At 44.4% G+C, this 25,018-nt stretch overlaps 1 protein-coding gene across 1 annotated transcript in view; it reads left to right on the top strand.

The window, feature by feature from the left end:
• TMPRSS6 (transmembrane serine protease 6) overlaps positions 1-25,018 on the top strand; it is a 392,699-nt gene that overhangs the window by 343,339 nt on the left and 24,342 nt on the right. The window contains exon 16 of the mRNA XM_069653013.1: positions 1,783-2,054. Within this exon, the coding sequence (XP_069509114.1) occupies positions 1,783-2,054 (272 nt within the window). The remainder of the gene's footprint in view (positions 1-1,782; positions 2,055-25,018) is intronic.

Genomic DNA, 25,018 nt, shown 5'->3' with positions numbered 1-25,018 from the left:
GGGGTGAGACTGACGGAACAGACTGTACTCCAAACACCTGGTACCACCCACTGATGCATGAGGCCAGATGCTGCCTCCATGGGTGGTCTCACCCCGTAAGTGGCATCAGGCAGGGTGCCACCTACCTCATGTACCTCACGTCAGGGTCCTACTCTCATCTAACCTTTATACTAAATCTAAATACGAATCCTGCTTAACATTACATATTTAGCTCCCTACTTCCATCCAATATCCCCAAAACATTCGTATAAATCCAACAAACAGTAAATGGAAACCTATGCACAACCCCATATACAACCCACTATAACCCCCCACTAAACATTCTGTAATAACTAAACATACACTTATATATAAACATCCATTTACAAATAAACAATGACATACACAGCATAGCTTACATGATATAGCATAGGGGTGACTGCTACAGTCAGCCACCCCTTTTCAGTACCTTATCAGGTGTCTCTGTGACTGTGTGCAGGTCTGCCTATTGATGTTATGTGGGGCCCTTCCCCCAGTTGTTTCATTCTGGGGGACCCTGTCCATCACGTGGGGTCACCAGAACTCACTGCACACAGCCCGCAGCCTGACGTAGTCTCTTTCCATCACCCTGCCCAGGTGGGGATCCACTCATTCTCACTGCACTGGCGCGCGGCACAAAACAGTAATTATTTTCAATGGCTCAAGGCCGCGGCCCTCCCAGGGTGTTGTCTCTTTTTTTTCTCTCCCTTTTCTTTCTCTCTCCTTCTCTTGTTTCTTCCGCTCTTCTATCTCAACCGTTTTCTAATGGTTCGTTACGTTTCAAACTGCCTAGACTCTTTTCTCCCCTGCTCAGCCCATTCTTGGGTTGGGGAGTTCTGTCCTTTCGTTCTTCTCTATTCCTGAACATTCCATACACCCCATGGAGGCCATGGTGAGCTGAATGGTTTAGTCTCGGTAAGTAAACACTACACATAAACACTGCACAAACACTACATTTAATGAAAGAGTTTATGTCAACCCTTGCGGCTGTGTTTTAATTTCTAGGCTTCCCTTTTGGGCCATGCCTATAATCTTGCTTAGCTGCCAGCGTCACCAGCTTGTAGAGCAGATTTTCATAAACAATGTTGGTTTGCAAGATGTCATTAGTGAATATTGTCCAGATTGAAATTCTCTATTGCCTTTGATCAGGTCACATTTTCAAATAAATAAAGTGTTGCTTAGGAAAAATGATACATTAGTAATTAGTGAGGTGTGTGATGCGATGATAAACTTCTTTGAATTTGGTGCAAATGAATAAAAATGTCATGCAACTGTGAAGTTTTGTGTTCTTTGCCTTAAAGTGGTCGCACAGTACAAATGCTGTTTTGAAGATCATTACAGTCCCATTGATTGGACTGCTGATGTACTTAGCTGAAGCTAAGGGGCAATAGCTGTTACTCCGGGTACCAATAATTGAGGCCCATGGTGTCCAGGTGGTGGTCTGGGGTGGCACGTGCAACCCCTGGAATCTGACTGGCAAGCCCAGGTGCTACCCCATTATCCTAAACTATGATCATTATGTGTGTGTACGCTTTTGCTTCATGCCACCCCTGCATAGGTCAGTGCCCTACTTGAACCACCCCAGTCTGGCCACACCACTGGCACATGCAGCTATGGCTGTACAAAAGAAATGTAAACCATACAAACAAGTGTTATGAGCAGGGGAAGGCAGACAGACATGTTCAGGGGAACTAGGTTAGTTCTTCCTCAGGTCCCAGTCACCACAGCTAAGCTTTTTCTCTCTCTCTCTCGCTCTTCTAATAGCCTGGCCTCACCCAGTTTATGGACTGTCTACCTTGGCAAGTACCGGCTGAACCCAAGCAGCAAGAACGAGATGTCCTTCAAGGTGTCACAGATTATCCTGCATCCATTCTATGATGAGGATACCCACGATTTCGATGTGGCACTGATACAGATGGACCACCCTTTGATCGGGCCTACCTTCATCAAGCCCATCTGTCTGCCGACAAGCACACACTTCTTCAGGGCGGATGCTAAGTGCTGGGCTACCGGCTGGGGAGCTGAAAAAGAGAGTGGTGAGTTGCATTGGTAACATAAACACATTGGCTGGCAATGCTACTGAAGTAAACCTTATACGGCTCCTAAGTGACCTCTACTTTACAGGGCGTGCAATGGTACTGACGTAACACACCACAGAATTAGCGGGAGCCGAGTACTGTTCATACATTGCCAGCTCCCGGTCAGTCCTGGGAAGGGTACTGAAGAATCTCAAACCCCATGGCATAGACAGTAATTCTTGTAAAGTTATGTCAGCTAGACATGGATCGGTGTGCTGCTAAAATGATACAGTCACAGCTCACACACCATGCATGGAGAAACGCACACTGTTTATACATTAACACCTGCTGGCTGGTCCTGTGAGTGCGCTTGAAGTAATGGAGATGGGTCCCAGGTACTGATGAAACAGGGACACCGGTCTGTCGGTCCTTTTGATGAAACGATTACAGCTCTGCAGGAGTACAGGGATGAGTAGTGGTTAAGGTGCACTGCTACTATGCCACCAGCGATCCCAATCATAAAGGTGAAACAGGCACAGTGCAACAGATCTAGCTCATTTGACTCTATGCGAAGTGCAGGCAGACCGCAGGTTCTACTCTTCAGGAGGAGTGTGAACTGATATAGATGCAACACAAACAACAATAGAGCAGGGGTTAATATAAAATAATGTCCAACCAAGGTTCTATAAAAAAAGGAACTTTAATAGAAATAAAATGCATGCAACTGATTAAAAACATTAAAGATCAATCCCTGTAAAGGAAACACAGAGAAGACAGACGTTGAGGGCAACAGGGGCACACTTAGTGAAGAAGGGTGCAGTCAATTGATTTGAGCAGAAAATGTCAAAAAGAATTGAAAGTGCAATAGAATGGGGTCTTATGAGTCACTATCTCCCTATAAGGCATACCAGGGGACAGGATCACTGCAAATACCTTTATATCTTGTCTTGTTGGTTCGGCAACCAGTGTCGAGTTGGTAAAGTTGCACTGTTCCAGTACGAGTCTGCATCGATGCACTCACTTTCGAGATTGGGCTCTCTGTGGATAGAGTTGACGTTTAAGACGTGTTGAGTTGAGCGCTCCCAATAGGTCAGGTTGGCAGTCGAGTCAAGTCGAGACAATGGTTCCATTGAGTTGATTCATTGCTCGAAACAGGTGAGTCGATGGCTTCCTGCGAGTGAAGTAGGCTTTTGAGTCAGGTCAAGACAATGCTTTTGTTGGGTCGAGTCGGCACTAGGGATGCAGTGAGGCAAGTGCTTCCTTAGGTGCGAGCCACTGGTTCAGTCTATAGGATAATACGCTTAACTGGGTCAAGTCACTATTGAGACAGCTTCAAGAAGCAGGGAAGCAGTTCGACATTCGTAGTGTGTCTAAAGGAGCATCACAGGTCCTTTAGTGGCTCGAAGTGAGTCAAGTTTGGTTGCGCCAATTTAAAAGGGTCTATAGGTGGTGAAGAGGGTTCTGAGCTGCTTCTGGGCATCTAAGTTAATGGAAGGCCCAGCCCATGGTTTCCAGGGACAAGGTGAGTCCTTTGCTCCACATTTCCATTCCAGGAAGATCAACCGGCACTACAGGATGCCCTTCACCAACGTTGAGAAGGATCCTGGTTTTAGTGTACAGGTAGCAGAAAGGCCCTGATTCTCGGCAGTTTTGCCCCAAACGTGCCCTTGAGTTGGGTAGGTAGTTCTTGGAGGCTTCTGTCCTCACCTGTATACCAGAGTACTTTGGAATATTCTATATACCCAAAATAGTTTCAGGTGAGTGCTTCTTGTCTTGAAGTTTAAAGATGAAGCACTTAAGGACAGGGTTTCCTCCCTTATGAAAGCAAAATCCTACAGCGTATTTGTCCAAAGCAAGCAAACTGCTGTAACAAGGGCCGTTTGCCTCCTGATGCTATAACCAGAGTTGCTATTCTGCAGGAAGTTGGGAGGAGGAAGAACATTTAGAGAGCCCCAGAAAAATCCAAAGTGGTAGAAATTCTCTCCAGCCTAAACCTCTCTTCTGGACTACACTAACTCCACCCCTTCCTCTGTCTGCCTAGTTCAAAAGCACCCTAATGTGAAAGGCCATTGTCGTGTCAGGACTGTCTTTGAAGTTCTGGTTGCCATGGGAGTGCCCACAGAGGATTCTTGTATTCTGAAGGAAGGTGTCAACCTACCCTAGGGGATATCAGAATTAGCTTCCTGACAGAGTGCCACATGATTGTTGGGGGTACACCAGGCCAGACAGCTAATACACACCCAGCCCTGCCATGAGAGGTTCACCCCACCAAGCTGGGCAGGACAAAGACTGATATGCGAGGATATTTCTTCTCTGTGAAAGGGACAGTGAGCTAATGACTTGGTAGAGTCTCTCCCAGGGGTTATTCACCCAAGAACAGGTCATTGGGCTGTGTTCGTGCTGGCAGAGAGATTCCCAGACCCCCCTTTGTTTCACCCCACCAAGCTGTCAATAATGACACTGTGGCTATTACTGTGTGATCCCAGTAACCGCCATGTCAGAAGCAGGCATGGTTTATATTTAGATATTAACATGTCACCAAGTTGACTGGGGGCACATAATTATTATATTTTGAATCAGAGGTACTTGTATTTAATAACCAACCTATACCTGTTGGAACTTTTTGTTTCCAGCAGCTATGTTCAGGAATGCACATATGACCTTTAAAACTGCCTTGCTGCCACTGCAGGGCAGCGGCTGGTGATGTTATGAGCAGCAAGGCATATAGATGCAATACGCTGTCAGATTTCACTTTGAAAAACAGAATTACCTGCATCATTTGTATTGCCAAAAATCCCCCAAAAATGTCATGTTATCTTATTGCCACCAGGTGGCATTCGGTCACAGTCCTGGGAATGGGTCTAGCATGATATGGTCCCAAATGTATGGAGAGGTAAGTACTGCCCTTACAGTAACATCTGCAGAAAGTATTGAGAGTGCTATTAAAGTAACGGATCTACGTTATGGGATTCGAAAAAATTTGCTTTGAAATTTTGGAACAATGCCGAAGTAACACAGCCCCTAAGGTGGTGGCATCACATACTAGTCTTAGAGTGGCATGATCTAGACAGGGATGAAAGATCCCTGTAGTGGGTACTGAACAGGTATGGGAGTGCTGCCACACTGCACATTTAGCACTTCTGGGGTTGGATTATCAATAGCCTACAGATTTGCAGCTACTATGTTGGGTTGTGCCACTATGGCTCTGCTAAAATGAACGTCATCTGGGCATGCAGCCATTTCAGATTCTCTAAATTATAAGTAAAATGATGAGGCGTGTCTTTATTTTATATGCCTGTTTCTTCTAAGGCACTCTTGTAAATTTGCTTTGGATTAAAGTTTTGACGTTGACTTGAGGTTAGGTTTGAGGCCAATGGCTAGATTTGAAGATGGCGGGGAAGTAAAAACACCATGTGTCAGAAAGTAAGCTTCATTATTTAGTGGGGCATTTGAGTTAGAGTGAAAGTTAAGGATTAGGATTTTCCACATATGGTAGGCCGGCAAGCAACTACCTGGGAACCGTTGGATGTATAATGGTCAGGCCCCTGTGAATGTCTCGTCATCTTGTAATGTGCGCAGATGTGTTGGTGGGGATTCCGGTTTGTAGCCTGAACGCCTCCATGACAACACCAGGATTGCGTGTTTATTTCATTTAACGCTACCCCTCTAATGCCCATACCCAAGTATGATGGTCATCGCAAAATTGACAGAGTAAGAGTCTGGCACAAAGAAAATGATAGGGACAAAGTTTTGTAGAAGACCAGATGGACAATGTCTTGCACAAGGGCTTGTTTACAAGTACCGGACAATGGAATACATTAATAGCATGATTGGGGATGCACAGCAATTTAGACACAAGCAATGGTCAAAAACAGGAATTGCAGAATGTAGGTTTCTAAAGCAGGAGTAAGAGCAGGTTCACTTTCAGGGGCAGTGAAATGGATCAAGATCCACTGAAAGTTACATTCATTTCCTTAGGGCTTTTACAGCTTTGGATTCCAACATGTCCCCGTGAGTGTGCACTAATGTGTGAGATCTCTATGACAATCTATGACTTAGTGGGTGGTGCATGAGTCAGCATTTTGTATCAAGACAAGAGCGCAGCGGTTGGGAAGGCTGCTTCTTCTGTGTCACTGATGTTGGCATCTAGGTATGCCTGTGCTGCTGGCTGGCACTTGCTATTTTGTTTGAGACTGGAACCATGATATGCCTACGCGGCCCACAGCGAGTTCCCGAGACCTTCCTTCCTTGTGTTCTCTGCACATTTGTCTTTACGTGCCACCTTGCGCCTCTACTACACCACCATTTCAGATCTCAAACCACAGTCGGTTGAGGTATTGAAGTTCAGGACGACTTTCTTTTCATACATATTTTGTTTGTCTACTTAAATGAAGGTTGGCAAAGGGTGCAAATGTTGTATTTAACACAATTGTCCTATGCATAGAGAGAGGAAACAACACAGATGTTTTCTATGTAGAAGACAATTCTAATCTAATGTATAGGTCTGCAACTGTTGGCTGTCCAGATGTTTTTGGAGAACAACACCCACCAGCCCCCGGCAGCAAAGACAGTGGTATGGATCATCGGATTCATAGTCCAAAATATCTGGAGAGCCACAGATTGAAAACCCCTGATCTAAAGCTTGCCGGATAAATACATTTTGTGAAATGGGAGAGTCCTACTTAGTGGCCAATAGGCAAACACTGCTCTTTAATCTGTATATTTCTGATGGAGAGCCCCACCAAATCACTGCAATGCAAGGTATCACAGGTAGCCAAATGATAACCAAATATGTCCTTCTCCTGAGATGAACATAATCAATTAATAAGGAATGGTTCATTACACATTAATCCTGCTTTAACAACACTGCTCCATCTGCTTGTACTGCTGATTAAAAAAAAACAGCATCAATTCACACCAGATTTCAAAAATAGATCTTCACTATGATTACGGAAATAAATACATTTTCCATCACTATTGTGTTTTTTAGTTTATTTTTTTGCTGTACTGCCACAGTCAAGGTCTTAGCAGTGATGCACTGGAAAACAATTATGATCCTCGGAATGTGGAATTCGATTTTTCTCATAATACTCATATCATGACACTTGTCGAGCATGCAAATCTTTAGGTCTGGAAGAAAGTCTTCTACAGTTACCTTGCCAATATCACTAAATCCAGGTGGCAATCAGGACTGCTACAACACTGCCAGAGATAAGGAAAGACATGAAAACCCCGCTCTTCAGTGAATTCCTAGCCACAACATAACAAACTCTCTCCCCGGTTCTACCACCACTATGATCCTGTTATAAACTGATCTCCTCTTACTTGAACTCTTGTGAAGTGCTTGGTTGCTCTCGAGCTAGGTTTGCACTATATAAAACACAAATACAATGCAAAGACCTGGATTCAGAATTTCATCAACTCTTTATGCAGGCACATCATATCTTGCCAATTGACAACATGGGTGTTGCACTTGCACACCTATTACCTATGGGAAAAACATTGACAGATAAGCGGAAGTGATCTATAGCGATCTATAGTCGTCTATCTCTTATATATAAAATTGAATGGTAAATATGCTGTTCATTTTCTGATAGTAGAATTCTCTACATGTTCTTGCATATTTGTGCCAATTTTACTGGACGAAAGCTAATGCTAGATGAATTCCTTCATTGCCCATTTCTCTATTTGATTGCATATGTTGAAAGTCAAAGATAGACTGCCCACGATTTTGAAATATCGAATGATTACAGTTACCCTGTTGCAATGTTGTTTGGTAGATATTCACAATAAATTCAAATACGACTGGGTGTACCAGAGATACGCTGAGAGGATGAAGCAGCTGCATATGTGGAGGAGCATCAGTGCCTTTGATTGAAGTGCAAGTGGAACCAGGGACGTCCATTCACTAAAATTCACAAAAGTAAAAAAGTACTCCACTAAGTGTATGATTAATAAAATTAAAACAAATAGTACTGAAGTAGAAAAAAATACTTTTTAGCTTTCAACCATATAATAACCATGGTCCTGTCCAAATATGTAATGGGTGAAGTCTTGATATGCTGGGTACACTCACAACAAAATCATTATAGTCAAGGAGCACTGCTTTCTTATGCCAGTTCTACCTCATATGGCCAGTCATTATCATGTTATATATTCAGCGAACTCTGGAATTTCATCGAAAGAAACAACCTCCTGGACGAGACTCAGCATGGCTTTAGACTGTTTAGTGGTACCGAACTAGCAAGGTATTCAATCTGGAACACTCCCAAGAACATTGCAGAAGAAAACTCACTGAGTTTACTCATCCATCTAGACATCTAAGCCATATTTGACACCATTGGCCATGAGATACATATAAAGAGACTGAGAAACATTGAAATCAAAGTAAAAGCTCTACACTGGATCACCTTCTCCCTCACCAATAGACTGGAAACCACAATCGTGGCCCCCTTAAAATACCAGCCTCACCCACTAACCTGCAGAGTACCCAAAGGATCCACACTGTCACCTCTTCTTTTCATCATTTACATGTCACCTCAACTGGTTCTCATCAACCACTCTGGCATCATTTGCCATACCTACACAAATGACGCACAAATAATCAACAAACTTCAGACCAACCTGTCAAAATAACACAGATATAAAAGCATGCCATGCACAAGTGGATGCATGAATTACAGCAAACAGACAAAAAATCAGGCCCAGCAAAACAGAACTGTAGTTCTGCAATCCAACGTTTTAAAACTACGCCTCAATCCCATGACATGTTTAGTTGGGCCCATACCGAATTCTATCCCCCTCGGTAAGGAATCTCAAAACTACCATGGACAATGCTCTCGCGATCGAAATGCAGGTGAAAGTCATTGTTAGAAACTGCTTTCTCGATCTGTGAATTCTATTCTGCAGCTTACCTTACCTAACATTCACCCTTAGTACCATGGCCGTGATATCTCGGGTGCTAACAAAACTGGACTACGCAACCAGCCTGTACCTCAGACGCCTGAGCTACCTCATAAGAAAACCACAAATAGTCTGACATACAGAAAGCCAGACTACTATTTAGGATTAGGGTTGAGCAAAATGTTTGCCCGTGAAACAAAAAGTGTGGAATCTGCTTTATAGTCTGCTTCCTTCTGTTCGGCAAAATTAACATTGCGGTTCCTCTGCTATGGAAATTTCACCTGGGTTTTGTGAGATTTTGCGCAGTGTGTGGTGTTTCGTTCCTATGTTACTTTCATGTAGTGCAACGAGAAACTTTTTTTTCTGTGTTAGTTTCATGCAGCGACAATAGAAACCTTGTGCAGATTTTTCCAAACCGTGCTAGCTTCATGCAGTTCCACGAGAAACTTTGCAAGGTTTTTCAATTTGTGCTGGGTTCACACGTCATGAGAAACTTTGTGCAGGTCTCTTTTTTAATCTGTTCTAGGTTTGCGACACAAGAGACTTTGTGTGGGTCTTTTTTCGATTGGTACCCGTTTCATGCAATGTAAATTTGCGTGGTTTTTCACGATCTGTGCTGGTTTCGTGGAGCGTCACTAGAAAGTCACAGAGGCTTATTTTAGATCCGTACTAGTTTTGCGTTGCTCTGAATTCGGGCCCAGGTCCCTGCCCGTCCAGCTGCATACCCGCACTGCCTCCTGGAACCCCCTGCACTTGTGGTCTATATCTGTAACCCCACAGTCCCCTCTCCTGCACTTATTAGACACCTGTTGTCTGCACTTCTAACACTCATACTTGCCACCTGTTGGCTGCACTACATGTTATGTTGATTCTTTGTCCTGCACTTGTCCAGCCTACCACCCCCCGCCCCAAACCTCCACTGGCATTTCTCCTCTCCCTTCTCCCCTGCACTTGCGCAATCTCACTCAATGTCACTAGGCCGAGTAGGATAGTTGTTTTTTGTCCTCCCTCTGTTCCCCTCCCTTGCCTTGTTGCCTCTTGAAACACTTGTGTATAGGCGCGTTATACATGCCATATCGTATCATATCAATCTACACTGGTCAGTCCTAATAGCAGAGCGGTCATTCACAGCATCAGACCAATTTACACCAGTCTTACATATTGCTGGGCTCTATGTATGCACAGACCGAGCCCCTCTTAAAATACTCTTAAATGAGGAGATGACAGGTATTCCTATCTCAATCAACCAAATTAACCCCACTGGGGCCGGCCCCCGCCTCCGAGTGTTTGGGGAAAACAGTTTTTGGTACGTCAAGTTTTGAAAGAATTGTCTAGAGGAGTTTGAATTAACCGTCTTTGTTTGCAAGTTCTTCGTTTTTTAGGCTGGTTCCCTCCTCCTTTAGGTGCCATGATAATCAAAGATGCCCTAGAAATCCCATCCTTCGCACATGGTATTACCCCTTCCTCCTCATGAGACTTGGTTATATCAATAACAGTTGTTATGGGCGGTATAACAAACATATTCTCATTATTGTCCCCTGAATTACAGGTGCCTCTTGGTTCACCCGCCCAATGATTTCCAAGCTCTGTATAGACACATTCATCAAATCGGAAAGAGTCGGACTCTCCACGGACCGACCATTAGAGGAAAGCGCAAAACCAGGGGTAAAAGTGCTACCATCACACACCACATCTTCTACATCATTCACATCGCTAACAATATCATTCTTCGTTAACCTTTTCACATTTTGTAATACAAAATGTATCCACACTGCTCGTCAAATCCTGTAATAAAATAGAGTGAACAGACACCTTTTCAAAGATATTTTCGTACAAAACAACAAACTTTGAAAGAACCCCATTTAAGGCAACAGTGGCTGAGACGTTCTGATCGCCACTGTGCGATGGATGCAGTAAAGAGGATAAACCCCTCCTCTTCACTTGCATCAATGAGTCAATAAACACACTTTGTGTGACTATTGCTAAAACTCTCCACCATCACCAATTCTTTAAATATAGGTGGGGTATTAATGTATATATCACTATTATTGCCAACTATTAAGTTGGTATCTAAATCCATAAATCCCACAAAAGAGACGTTTACTGCATCAGGGTCTTTAGGTTGCATTTTCCCCACTGGTTAAACAAATTATGTAATTTTAGAAGTTGCCTGTTTATTCGAGACAATAGTTTCCCCCCCCTGCTTTGGGGAAACCAACACCACTGCCGGCGAAACTGTTCTGCCTCACTGCCTGTTATTAGTAATATCGTTGTTCCTGTGCAAAGAAATAAACAGGCATTTTGTACAGATTCATATTATTATTATTGTTTTGTTTTAATTGTTGACCATTTTAGGTCACAAAAGTTCCCACTATTGGAGAGGTTTCAACTCAGCTCATAAGGTTCCCCCTGTTCTTTAACTACTTCTGAATGCATCAAAACAACACAATTCGAATTATTTTAAAAACCTGTCAAGTTACAAAACATTTTTCTTTAATTGTTACAATCCAAACAATTTGCTGATATGCTCACATTATAAAGCAATTCAATACCATAATAGTAGTTGAACATGATACCATCACATAATGGTAATTCACTTTTCTATTGCCCCTCAAGGCTAAAGTGTACAATTAAATTGAAATATACTGAGCTTATCGCTGAGGTTGGAGCAGTTTTTGCAGTGAGCTCTCCACCTAGCACTTTCAGCTCCACTCCAGTCTGCTTTCTACTGCCTTTGTCACATTTGTAGGAGGACCTACAAATACTGCTGGGAGCCGCGGAGCGGCCGCGGAGCTTGTCGCTGAGGTTGGTGCAGTCTTTGCAGTGAGCTCTCCACCTAGCACTTTCAGCTCCACTCCAGTCTGCTTTCTACTGCCTTTGTCACATATGTAGGAGGACCTACAAATACTGCTGGGAGCCGCGGAGCGGACGCAGAACTTGTCGCTGAGGTTGGAGCAGTCTTTGCAGTGAGCTCTCCACCTAGCACTTTCAGCTCCACTCCAGTCTGCTTTCTGCTGCCTTTGTCACATTTGTAGGAGGACCTACAAATACTGCTGGGAGCCGCAGAGCTTGTCGCTGAGGTTGGAGCCGTTTTTTCAGTGAGCTCTCCACCTAGCACTTTCAGCTCTCTCCATTCTGCTTTCTACTCCCTTTGTCACATTTGTAGGAGGACCTACAAATACTGCTGGGAGCCGCGGAGCTTGTCGCTGAGGTTGGAGCAGTCTTTGCAGTCCTTGTCAGGCTGGGCAGGACTGCTTCGACATGCCTCCAACCGCGACTGCACACAATCCCCTTACAAATATGGAACATTCACAAATGGACGGGGAGAGCGACAAGCGTCGTCTTAGAAGTTCAAAGTTACCCTTGGAAAAGAACGAATCCTCAGAAGGCCCACAAGCAGCCAGAAATCATCTCGATTCGGCTCCTCCAAGTGTATGTGCAAACAGCCTTGCACAAAACGGTGAAGCGCCGCTTCCAGTACACGCCAAGATCACATTATTAACTATGGCACAGATTAATGGCGGCCTGGCAGCATTAAACGGGAGAGGGGAAACCCAGCTGCAGTCGAGGCAACAGGGGGGAGAAGTAAACCCAAACTCCGAGTGCCTGCCGGGTCGGGCGGCGGTCAGATCCTCCCCGCCAGCGGCCAGAGGGGTGACGACGGGGAGTGATCCCGCGGCTGGCCTGGCCGATACACTCTTAATCGTCGAGGACGCAGCAGCGCTGAAAACAGCGCCCCCTCAACGAGCCCAGAAAAGCAATCTATGAACTTGGAGACTCTGGAAGGAAAATCAAGCACAATTGATAACGACCAATAAAACGCGGACGGCCCCACTTACCTGCCCGAGAGTCGGGATCATCGCGGCGGGTACGCCCGCTCCACGGCCTTCCGCGGCATACGTGCAAGCCGCGAGGCTTTCTGCTGGGCGAGGCTCTGTCGTGTCGGATCTCCAGGAAGGGGCTGGGGAGGGAGAAGTGGGCCCGCGAGCAGCGAGAAATGGGTGTATTGCTGCTTCAGACTCGGAAGTAATATATGAGTACAAGCCTGGAGACGGCAGAAAAGAGCCTGTGAACACAAACAACTCACCGAAGGATATGACTCTGAAGGAGGTGATTATTAATTCAAATAAACTGCAAAAGACAAACAACCGAGTCATGGATGGAGAAGCTCTGGAAAAACAACTCAGATAGCTAAACCAGAGGCGGCTAAACCACTTCAAAGTGCCCGGATGCCAGGGCAAATAAATTCAGCACACAGGCATTTGACTAAGTATAAAAAGCTACAAATGTCTTCAATTGAAAATGTTTTTCAAAAGTCGGCGCAACGTATCCCTGCAAACTATGTGGCAAGAAACCTGGGAAAGAGAAACCATGACCACCTTGAAAAACTCTCGGACACTGAGATCCTTGAGGCTATTATGGAACCATCATCAGCAGCAAAAATGAGAAAAATGGGGGCTTCAGTGACAGCAAAACAATCTTGCGTTGAACAGTCTGTAAGCACCCCTTTGGCGGAGACAGAAATCCCAGCCCTCCCACATGAGGAAAACAAAAAAAACAAATTCAACGGAGATTCCAAAATCCCCCCAGGAGAACTCTGAAGAGACTTTAATCAGCAATAACATGAATCCAAATGACCTGTCTCCGAAAAGAACTGTGGTGCCTGAACCAAAAGAGGGACCAGTTTCACAGAAATCACCAGAACGCGAGTTTCAGCCATTGTTTAAGACAAGAAAAGAGATCCAGTCTGAGAAAAACGGCTCAGTGGTTGAAGACCAAGGCACCAACGAACATCATCATTTAATGCCTGAACCATTCAAGCGGACAGAAATTGAAACACCACTACGACAAAATAAGGAAAAATATGCAGAGGAACCCACATTGAAACCGCGTAAGAGTATTGCAACCACACCAAAATCTTATTCAGCGACAAGGGCAAATGCACAGGACGCCTCCCTGAGTTCATCACATAGGCGTCAGAGTTATGGAGACCAATGGCCAATGGTGCAAAAGGACACCCCTACAAAAAAAAAACGATATGACCACGATAATGTCCGCAATCACCATAGCACTAAATCCCTTCTGTAAACTCTACGAGGCTATCCACTAAAGCTTAAAAGATTAGGCGACATTGATAGCCATGACGCATACTAAACTTATATACCTAGAAGGGTATATAGGAGCTGCAGGACAAAATAAACAAAGCGACGCCAGAGAGAAAACTCCTGTAAAACCTACAAGTGGTGAAGCGATCAGTCCAACTAGAATTATCAGAAGGGTGCAAATGGCGAAATCAACGCAAACGGAGCAAATTCACCTAGAGGTCACCCCGAGAGAGAACCAGAATGGAAGTAACTTCAGCATATTCAACTCCCATACCAACAAGGATGGAGGAAAGCTCAACCTACCGGAGGTCTTCTTCTTTAAAGCCAGCTCTTCCAAGAAAGGCAGTACATCGGCAAAGAGCCAGAAAGAAGATAAAACCGGCCGCAAGGCCGAGAAGGCTGAAGATTCAACAAGAGCAGAGACAAGTGGAAAAGGAAAAAAAAGTAAATCGGACACGACTCATAAAGAAGTTCTGCTGAAATTATCCAAAAGGGCAGAGCCTAGTCTGGCCCTGTTAACAGAACCTAATACTAAAGTGATTTCAGCAGTAGAAAAAGAAAGGAAAAGAAAGAAAGGGAGGCCTGAAACCAGCAATGACAATAAGGGGGCTACTGAACAGAAAGGACAAAGAAACTATGTTGCAAACTCCCCAAAAACAATCGACAAATTCTTGGCGATCCAATCCGCTATGATCTTCTCACAATATTCACACAGTGATTTAGAAGAAGAACAAAATGATGTTCAAAATGAAAAAGCAATAAAAAGTAAAAATTTGGGAGAACCTTAGTACAGAGAGCAACCAAGGTTGAAGCAGCGAATTTCGCCAGACTCACGGAAAAGAACGAGGAGCAGAGGAACAGAGAACTTAAATAAAGGGCACCAAGAACCCCCTAAGAGGAAAGATAAACCAACAGACTCGTTGGCACATCACGATCAACCACGAACCCTCAAAAGAAATAAGGCAGAGGAGAGTGAGAGAGAACATAATCGGAGGAGATACTCATCCAAGGAGCAAGCAAACCCTTTCAAACAAAGCACGAAAGAGCAAACTCAAGAGATTGAGGTGCCTTAATCCAGCTATGCAGAACTCAACACAATGAAGTCCAGATGTTTGTGAAGTGCAATGATGCCTAACAGAGTCCACACGACACATTAGCACAAGACTGCCTACAGGCAGTGCTGACCTCCACCTTGTACACATGCATTATGCACACCCTTTCTGTAGCCACCCACATGCCTCCATGCTTCTACCACCTAAAATGGAGACAACCTGTATGTCACTGCCTCCAATGTGCAGTTGCCCGAATGTGGGTTGGTAGGTGCCTGTGGCCAGGAAGTGGAGCACAGACACTACCTTCAGTAGGGGTGGGATGGCGGTGCGTGTTTCAATGAGGCTGACTATGTCGTCATGTATCATTTCCACAATGGTGGTGATGGTGTCCCGGTCCAGGGGGGACAGGGTATGGATCTGGTCAGTGGTTTAGTTGAATGGACTGGCACAGATGCGTGGTATTGGGGGGTGCCTGCATGGTGGCACTGGCTGTGCTCGTGGGGCATGCTGGCCCTGCCTTGCCCTCCTTCTCCTCCTGCGTCTCCTCTGTGCTGCCTGTTGTTGTACTTCTTGTTGTTGTTGTAGTGGCACTTCCACTGCAATCAGGTCCTGCAGCCCCAGCATTGCTAGTGGTGTTGGAATCATTGTGGAGTGTAACTGTGTGTGGGAAGGGGTGGGGTGTGCTCCTTTTGTGCTTGCCCAGTCTGCATTGACTCAACCTGTGCTGATTGTGTGCACCTGTTGCAGCTGGGAACACTGCACATGGCCATTTACGGTTGATCTGCGATGGCGTTATTAACGCCATGGCGGTAAGGTACTTTACGGCCTTCACAAGGGCGTTATTTCCATGTCCGCGTGACTTGTAATGTTCACACCTTAGCGACATGGCGGTATTTCCGGCATAGGAGTCGCGTGCCCGCGCCCTTGGCGCTTTTAACGGCACTGTTGATTACGGTGCTGCTATTAGCGCTATCTCGGGTCATAATCGGCCCTAGTGGTAAGCGATGCCGGTAATCCTTTACCGGCATCGTTTTTCACTTACTGCCTTTGCAAACTGGAAATAGGCTGGATTTGTGCAAACTAGGTTTAGACTGCAATTGTGTAGCACCAAACTGGAAGTACATTGGAACTGTGTATTGCTGAATTATAATGATATTGGAATGGTCTAACAGTGAAATTGGTGATTAGTGTATACTTGTATTTTGTAAACCGGAAATGTAAATTGAGAGTGGAACGGTACCACTTATAATCAAATATAAACTGGGAGCATGCAAGAATTGGGCATACTGGAATACTGAGCAAAATGGGAAAATGTTATAAAGCAGATTCACTATGCCTCTTTTTCAAAGAAATGTAACTTAAGCCTTGAAAAATGGAATAGGTTACTTTTGTGGAAGTTGCTTGATATGAAATGATATGGCATTTATAACACACCTATACACAAGTGTTTCAAGGCTTCGATTCATCACTGGGCGACACCCTTTTCAATAAAAGGCATAAGCACAGGCCCCAACCTAATGCCCATTTTAACTTGCACCCTGACAAATATTAAAAAGTCTAAAAAATACATGAACAAATTACAGAAATAGTGCATCATTTTAGTAACAGCATAACAGAAAGTTGAGTCCTACCCTGTCTCGGGAGCAATGCCCTCGATACACTCTGCCACAATCCACACTGGGTCCTTCTGAACACCCACATTCATGAATGTGCCGGAGGAATCCACTTTCACCAAGCAATCCGAGGCACGATTCTGTGTATGTTATGCAGCCTGCCGGTCGTGCTGATGTCTGGGGTGAATCCCTCACACTGTGGGCTAGAGCAAACTGCACTGCACCGCCTTAACCCCTCTTGCACACAAGAGAGCCTCTTCCATGAGATGTGGAATGTGAGATGTGACTACTTGAGCAGGCGGCGCCAACGAGGCACCTTCGGGAAATAGAGCACAGCACTTTCACTTAAAAGTGGGGGGGGAGGATAGGGGCAGGGACGGACATTTGCTTAGGTTTGAGGTGCTGTAAACCTTCATATCCCTTGCACCCTTAACTCCTCAGTGACTTGCAATATCCTTATAACCTTCAGTAAGGAGTACTTTATCCCATATATTACACCAAAATCCATTTCCCATATCAATACGCCTGATTGACTACCAGTGTTTTGAAGCCTACTCTTTTGTCATGTGCAATGTTTAATAACGTCTTTCTGTTTAGACTTTAACATCTTTGGGGCTATACTGAGATGTTTAATACTTTGAATATATACTGGGAATGTATAACATTGTGGTATTGAAACTGTGAATATATTGCCGTACTGAAAAGTAGGAAAATATTGGAATAATGAAAACTGGAAATGCACTCAGATTGCACAACTGTGAGTAGATGACTCTGATTGTGTATAGATATCCTGTGATTCTGCAAAGCCTGGAGTATATTGTTAAACTGGAAATATTCGAATTGTGAAACGGGAGTATTGTGAGATTAACAAGCTACATATATACTAGAATTACATAAACTAGAAATATTCTTTGATTATATACTAGGATTTTGCAACCTTGCCTTATGCTTGTACTGTTAAACTAGGCGTATACTGGGATTGTCAAAATAGAAGTACACTGGAATTGTGCAGACTGGAAATGTACAACGTAGTATTCCAACTTTGTGTCCAGTAAACTTGGTGTAGTTGAGTGGGATTGGAATGTACGGAAACTGTGTAAAAGTGAAGCATTCAGCAATTATGCAGCATGCAACATGGGAGTGCGTATTTTATGCAACATGAGAGTATAGTGAAATTGTTATAACAAAAGCAAACAAATATCAAAGAAGCTTTAATAGAATGTCCTCAGCCTTGTTGCAAACCTTGTGGTCCAATGGTGTTATGGAAGTTGCGTTTACCTGAAGTGGATATTCCACCAATTGCTTCCCCCATTTACATGGTTCATTCCTTTATGTCACTTCCTGTCGGTTCATCAGATTTCAGTTCGGTTTGCACCCTCATTTGAGATAATTCAGTTTCTGGTGGGGCATTTCATAAGTGCCAAAAATTGCACTTAAGCTAATTTGCATTCTAATTTTTACAGTATTTTGTATGGCCCCAATACGACTATATTTCTGTTTTGTCAAAGATGCCCTCATAATATTAATGAAATATTCTCTTCTGTGGGACTTACTGCAAGACTTCATATTAATACTAGACTTTTTTTAGTGTCTGTTCACATACAACATGTTTTGTGGCATATTCCATGTTATAGTTTTAATACATTTGTTTACATTTTTTTAAAAAAATGTCTATCCTCAGTTTAAGTCACAAAAAGCCAAGAGTCATTGTACAACGTCAATTCTGGGTGGTTTTTGGCATGCTTGACTCAAGAGGCATGGAAACATGGCCAAGTATGGGACTTCTTTTCCCACCATGCGTTGATGCAATAGGAAGTTATGAATGAACATTCATTCCATTCATAATTGGACTTCTTGGTGATATTGTCCACGTGCACTATTTACAAAAGAGAAGTACATTCAATCACAACACATCTCACGGCTGTACTGTATAATACTTTGACTGAAATGTATCACGTCATAGTCTGCAGGACTACTTTTCCTGCTATGTAATTCATTGACATGAGTAAACACTGGATGTAATGAGTTGACATTCAATGACATTTAATTCCCTTGTTTTTATGATCTTTAAATCCGGAAATTGGTCTATTTGAGTGATATTCAATGATCTGCTATGTAATCGCTGGGGTTTTACGAAACATTCCAAATAAAATATTGATTATCTGAGCCCTGTATTTTGGCACACCTGGTGTCAGAACAACACAAAATACTGGCATCATCCAGTACTCACCTGTCAAGACATGAAGCATATTAAAGTCTTGATCCTCGTTGATCACATTCTGTTTTGAATTTATTAGCATCTTTATCCAGGCGCTTTCACATTGGAGTAATGGTATTTGCAGAGGACATCCTGACGGGGGTGGCTATATCATGTACACTACCAATAGCTTTATTTGTGAATACTGGAATTGGGCAAACCACAAATATACTGTTTTTATGTATACTGGAGTAGTGCATTCTGTGCAGATTGGAAACAACTGGGATTGCTTAAGTGGCAGTTGACTGCAATTCTGCACACTGGAAACTTGGCAAGACTGCATAATTATGAATATGTTTCCCTAGTGTAAATGTTATGGGATTATCAAATTGGGAGACTCACGATCTCCACATACTCTCAGTTGAACAATCAGAGAACACATACATTTGACAATCTAAGTGGGATTACTCTCAGAGTATGCATATGCTGGGGATGTCAGAACAGGATTAAAACACAGTTGGGAAGTAGGATTATAAATGAGTTGTCAAACTGGAAATATACTGGGGTTGGATAAACTGGGAATGTATTAGGATGGTCCAACTAGGAAAGGTGTCCAGTCAAAGTTTCGAATACATAGTTTCGAAACACAATACTTTCGAAACAAAAGGATCGAGAAAAAAAATGTCCGAATGCATTTTTTTCATGTAATTTTTTTTGGGTTTCGTGTAGTAAAAATAGTGGTTTTCCCGAAAAACAGGGGATTGGGCCCTTCCTCGCACGCCCAAAAAAAGAAAAATCGTAAATTCTGATTTTTTTGCCCGATGCTTTTGAGTCGAAACTGTTGTATTTCGACACTATGACTGTCGAAACTTTGACTATAAACCACTAGGAAAATACTGGGATTGTGTCAATACTTTGATTTTGAAAATTAGAAGTAGGCTATGTTTGTGAAACTAGGAATATACTGAGTTTGGCCAACTTGGACTATACTGGTTTTGTCACACTGTGAATATACAGGGGTGGTCAAAATAAAAATATAATTGCATTTTGCAAACAGAGTCAACTGGCATTGTCAAACTTGGAGTAGCCTACGATTGTGAAAATGTAATAACATAACTGGGTTGGAAAAATCTGGTATATACTATTACAGTCAAGCTCGGGGGTATAGTGGGATTTAAAAAACTGGGTATATTTTTGGAATGTACAGGCTGGAAATATGCTGGGGTTCATCAAATGGGAGTACACTGCGTTTGCCAAACTGGAACTATTCTGTAATTATGCTGCCGGGAAGTATACTGGGCTGGGCAAAGTAGTAATATATACTGGGGTTGTTAAACTGGGCATATACCAGAGATGTTCAGCTAAAGGCATATTGGATTAATTACACTTGCAGTGCACTGGATTGTCAAACTCTCACTACATTGGCAATGTGCACTGGCATGAGGACAAGAGTTGCATCGGTGTTAGGGTTGGAGCAATGACCAGCACCAACACCAGCACACACATAGTCACGTCGAGACTTCCAACCATGCAAATACTGGCGTTCCACTGACATAAAGAACAATCACATTTGACCAGCATAAAACTAGTGATTGATCCAAAATGAGTCATGCACTACTCTAAGACACATCGCACAACACCTCGGCAGTAAGAATTCAGCTATCCCCCACAATAAAATTCGGTTCATCTGCACACATTATGACTCACCTTGCTCTCGCACACTCTCCACACTACCTACTATAGGGTGACCAGATGTCCCGGAATTGAGCCACCTGTGCTCCTGTCCCGAGAGTGTTTTTATTTAAAAGCCCTCTCATGGTTTGGGGGAAAGGGAAGCTGACAGTGCCATTTTTTTTCAATAGGCAGCAATGATAAACTAAATAAACATTATTAGATGTTCAAAATGTTGTCCTCTGAGGGTGGGCTTGAAACCCCAACCTTCTAGGTAGCAGGAGTATGGATTAACTGCTTTAGCCACAGAGCCAAGCTAAGAAGCAGCTAATTAGCAAAGCATGTAATGTCAAACAGAGCAATAGGTCAGTTGTTATTTTTTTTTTATTAAACTTGAATTACTCAACTTTCACACTAAATTACCAATAAAAAATCGAGTTCATTTCATATATATATATATATGTATATATTTATATATATTCAATGAAAAAGCTTTGTTAACGGGACGTTATGGTTAAGTTGCGCTACTAAAAACCTATAAAATTCAGTAAAAAAACAATGTTAAAAGGACGTTATGGTTACAAGTAAAATCGAAAAACCCCTGAAATTCGCCAGTTATGGTAAGCTAAGCAACCATAACTCACACCACCACTGTGCACTGCTAAGACTAACACCCAGGACATCAAGGATGACATCACAAATATCATTGATGACATCACATGTCTAGCCCCTTCTCTTTTGTTCACTGTCATATCTGTTACTCACCGAACCGGAGTAGACAAGACAGGAGGCCTGACCAGCGAGGCTGTGCGTTGATTGAAGAGCTCGGGTTGGAGCCTACACCCGAGCCTCCTCTCTATGAGGGAAAATGACCTTTCTGATGATATGACCCTCTGCTGATAGGTGTGCCAGACAGAGGGACTGATCACCCGAAAGAGCGGGGAGAAACACGCCGCCACGGACCCAGCTGCAAGAAACAACACACGATTAATCACTTGGAATAATAGCAACTAACAATAGATGGAGATAAGACAGAATAGTACCTGAACAACCCAGTCCCTGGATCCTGAAATTACAATGCCCTGATATCCCCTGACATATTATAGACAAGGAATTAGAAACTATCTTGAGTAATGTAAATAACAAGGAGAAAAAGGCACTGAAAGTCTTACCCTAGGAAGTCAAAGTTCCCTTGTACTCCAGGATGCAGAACATAACGACAGTACAAAATAATAAACGGGGAATGTTAGTTGGGTAACAAGTCCTGGGCGGAACGAGGGACGCACTAGATCCGGGTGGGTGCACAACTGCAAGGCGTCCTCAAAGTGCACTTATAGGGCGGAACCAGGTAGAATCCATAACAACAAACGTCCTTTAATAGTGGAGCCAAATGGAAAGATTCCAGAACAAGCGAGAGGAGGAGTGCAGGTGAGGGTAGGGTGCGTGGGAAAGGCGCACAAAAACAAATACTTAGAACTTTGGGAAAAAGTGCTAAGGCAGTCCGTTGGGCAGTTTTCCTATTCGGTACACAGGCGAGAAGGTAACAGAATCAGCAGGCAGGCAGTCCTTACAACAATCCTCAAGTCGGTACACGGGCGAGCAAGAAGGTAACAAACAGCAGACAGGCAGTCCTTAGTTCAAAAGAGGGTTCGGTACACGGGAGCACGGAATGAAGGAGAAGGAAACAGTATTCCGTTGAGCAGACTGGAAACTGAAAAGAGGAGCTTCAGGAACAAGGCGATAAAGACGGAACTTAAGCGCCGGCTGTAACATTCAAACAGAAGCAGCGTCCTCCGGGCTGCAGCCGCTTAAATCAATGAGGAGGTGGAGCCAAGTGAGGGGAGGCACACGTGATGTTATGGACTACGAATTCCCTTAGGTTTCATGGGAATCGTAGTTCAAAACCGTCTGGCTGGTGCAGTAGTCGTTAGCCTCCATGGCATTCTCCACTTCATCAAGAATGGCGCTGCAGAATGCCGAACAGAACGGCGAAGCGCAATAGTTTTGCCAGATGTCCTTTTCCGCTGTCGGCCCTGAGGTAAGTATGAAGCACGGGGTCGTAGTGTGGAACGGCGCCAAGGTGTGACAGCATCCACCCCCAAAGGCGGCACCAACCCCCTGCGCGCATGGAAGCGGCGCAGAAGCCTAGGAGAATGAATATTATGCAGCGGTTCCCAAGATCTATCTTCAGGACCGTAGCCCTTCCAGTCAACTAGGTAGAATGGGCGACCTCTGCATAGTCGGAAGTCCAGGATATCCGCCACTTCGTATTCAACATCGCCCTGCACCCGGACGGGAGAAGGGCGGAGTGGTAAGCGAGTAGCAGGAGGACAGGGCTTCAGGAGGCATACATGAAAAACCGGATGCAATTTCCAGGAGGCGGGTAGAGAAAGCCGCACCGCCACAGGACTAACCACATCAGTGATAGAGTAGGGACCCACAAATTTGGGCAAAAGCATGCGTTTACCAGGGATTTTCAGGTTGCGTGTCGACAACCAGACCTTCATGCCCACCTTGTATGTCGGCGCAGGAATCCGACGCCGGTCAGCATATTTCTTGGCCCTATTCTGGGCAGTAAGGAGATGCAAACGAACTGCCATGTGGACGGATTTGATGTCCCGAACGCATGCCTGAGCTGCCGGATTGTCCAAGGGAACAGAAGGATCCAAGGGCAACGATCGTGGGTGCTGCCCGTACATGGTGTAGAAAGGTGACACACCAGAAGCCGAGTGCAAAGAATTATTATAGGCAAATTCAGCTGGCAACAACATCGTCAACCAGGAAGACTGATAGCGTAGGCACAGAGAACGGAGGAACTGCTCTAGAGTAGCGTTGACTCTCTCAGTCTGCCCATCTGTCTGGGGATGATAGGCAGTGCTGTACCGATCATCAATGCGTAAAGATGCAGTTAAGGCTCTCCAAAATCACGAGGTAAACTGCGGGCCGCGATCTGTCACCACGATGGACTGTAGGCCAAAGAAACGGAAGATGTTCTTGAGGAACAAAGATGCCAAAACTGGTGCTGAAGGCAGACCCATACATGGAATAAAGAGTGCCATTTTGGTGAAATAGTCAATGACGACCCAGATGGTATCGAAACCGTCCACCGGCGGCAGAACCACTATGAAGTCCATGGAGACCATATACCACGGCTTGTGTGGCACCGGAAGTGGTTGTAATAAACCCACTGGTTTGGAACGTGATATTTTGCATTGGGCACACACAGAACAAGCGGCCAGATAGTCAACCACATCCCTAGACATGGAGGGCCACCATGCCCAGCGACGCAAGGAGTCCAGAGTCATGAGACCATTCCAGGGCGCGGAGACGTGCCTCCCCAGGCGGCAAGTATAAACGACCCTGAATGTATGGAAATCCCTGTACTACATCGAGATTGAGGGCCATGCATTCCTCTGCATGTGAGGAAACCCAGTCCGAGACCAGGGAACGAAGCGAAGGCTGAGGTGTGCAACCACAAACCACCCTACAAGGCAACAATAGAGAATGGTCTGATGCAGAACTGCCCGGGTTGTGATCCAGACGCGACAATGCGTCAGCACATGTGTTGAGCCGGGCCGGTCGGAAGGTGATGGTGAAGTTGAACTGGGAAAAGAAGAGATGCCAGCGGGCCTGCCGAGCGGTGAGGCATTTCATTGATTTAAACGCCAGGAGACTCCGATGGTCAGAGAAGACTGTGACCAGATGACGTGCACCCAGTAAATGGTGCCTCCATTCTGAGAAGGCGTCCTAAATGGCCAAGAGTTCTCTTTCAGTGATGGGGTAGTTGTGCTCATATTGGGTTAGTTTTATAGAATAATATGCAACTGGATGAATCTCCCCTGAGTCAGGACAACGCTGAGACAGAACCGCCCCAATGGCGGAACCAGAAGCATCAGCCTCCACTAGAAAGGAGAAGTGAGGATTAGGATGTTGTAACACCGGAGCGGTGGAGAACGCAGCTTTTAAAGCCTCAAAGGCGTTCTGTGCCTCCTCATTCCATCGATATGGTTTTTTAGAGCTTGTCAGAGCCGTGAGGGGAGCTGAAATGGATGAAAACGAGTTGATAAAAACGCCTGTAGAAATTCGCAAATCCTAGAAAGGACTGCAAGGCTTTGGTTGAGGTAGAGACAGGCCATTCAAGTACCGCCTTAACTTTGGAACAACTCATTCTGATGCCCTGGTTGGTAAGGTCATAACCGAGGAATTCGACCTCGGTAGAGTTGAATACAAACTTCTCTGCTTTGACAAATAGATGATTTTCTCTAAGTCGTTGTAATACAAAGCATACGTGTTCAGTGTGTTGTTCGCTGGAGGGTGAGTATATCAGGATGTCGTCCAGGTAAACAACAACAAACTGGTCAAGACAGTCATGAAAGATGTCATTCATAAAGGCCTGAAAAGTGGCCGGAGCATTGCAGCGTCCGAAGGGCATCACTAGATA

Source organism: Ambystoma mexicanum, chromosome 3q (genome assembly GCF_040938575.1).
Source record: "Ambystoma mexicanum isolate Mex_15411 chromosome 3q, UKY_AmexF1_1, whole genome shotgun sequence".
Taxonomy (NCBI): domain Eukaryota; kingdom Metazoa; phylum Chordata; class Amphibia; order Caudata; family Ambystomatidae; genus Ambystoma; species Ambystoma mexicanum.
The sequence above is the reverse complement of the archived record's forward strand: the minus strand, read 5'-3'. Positions and strand labels throughout refer to the sequence as shown.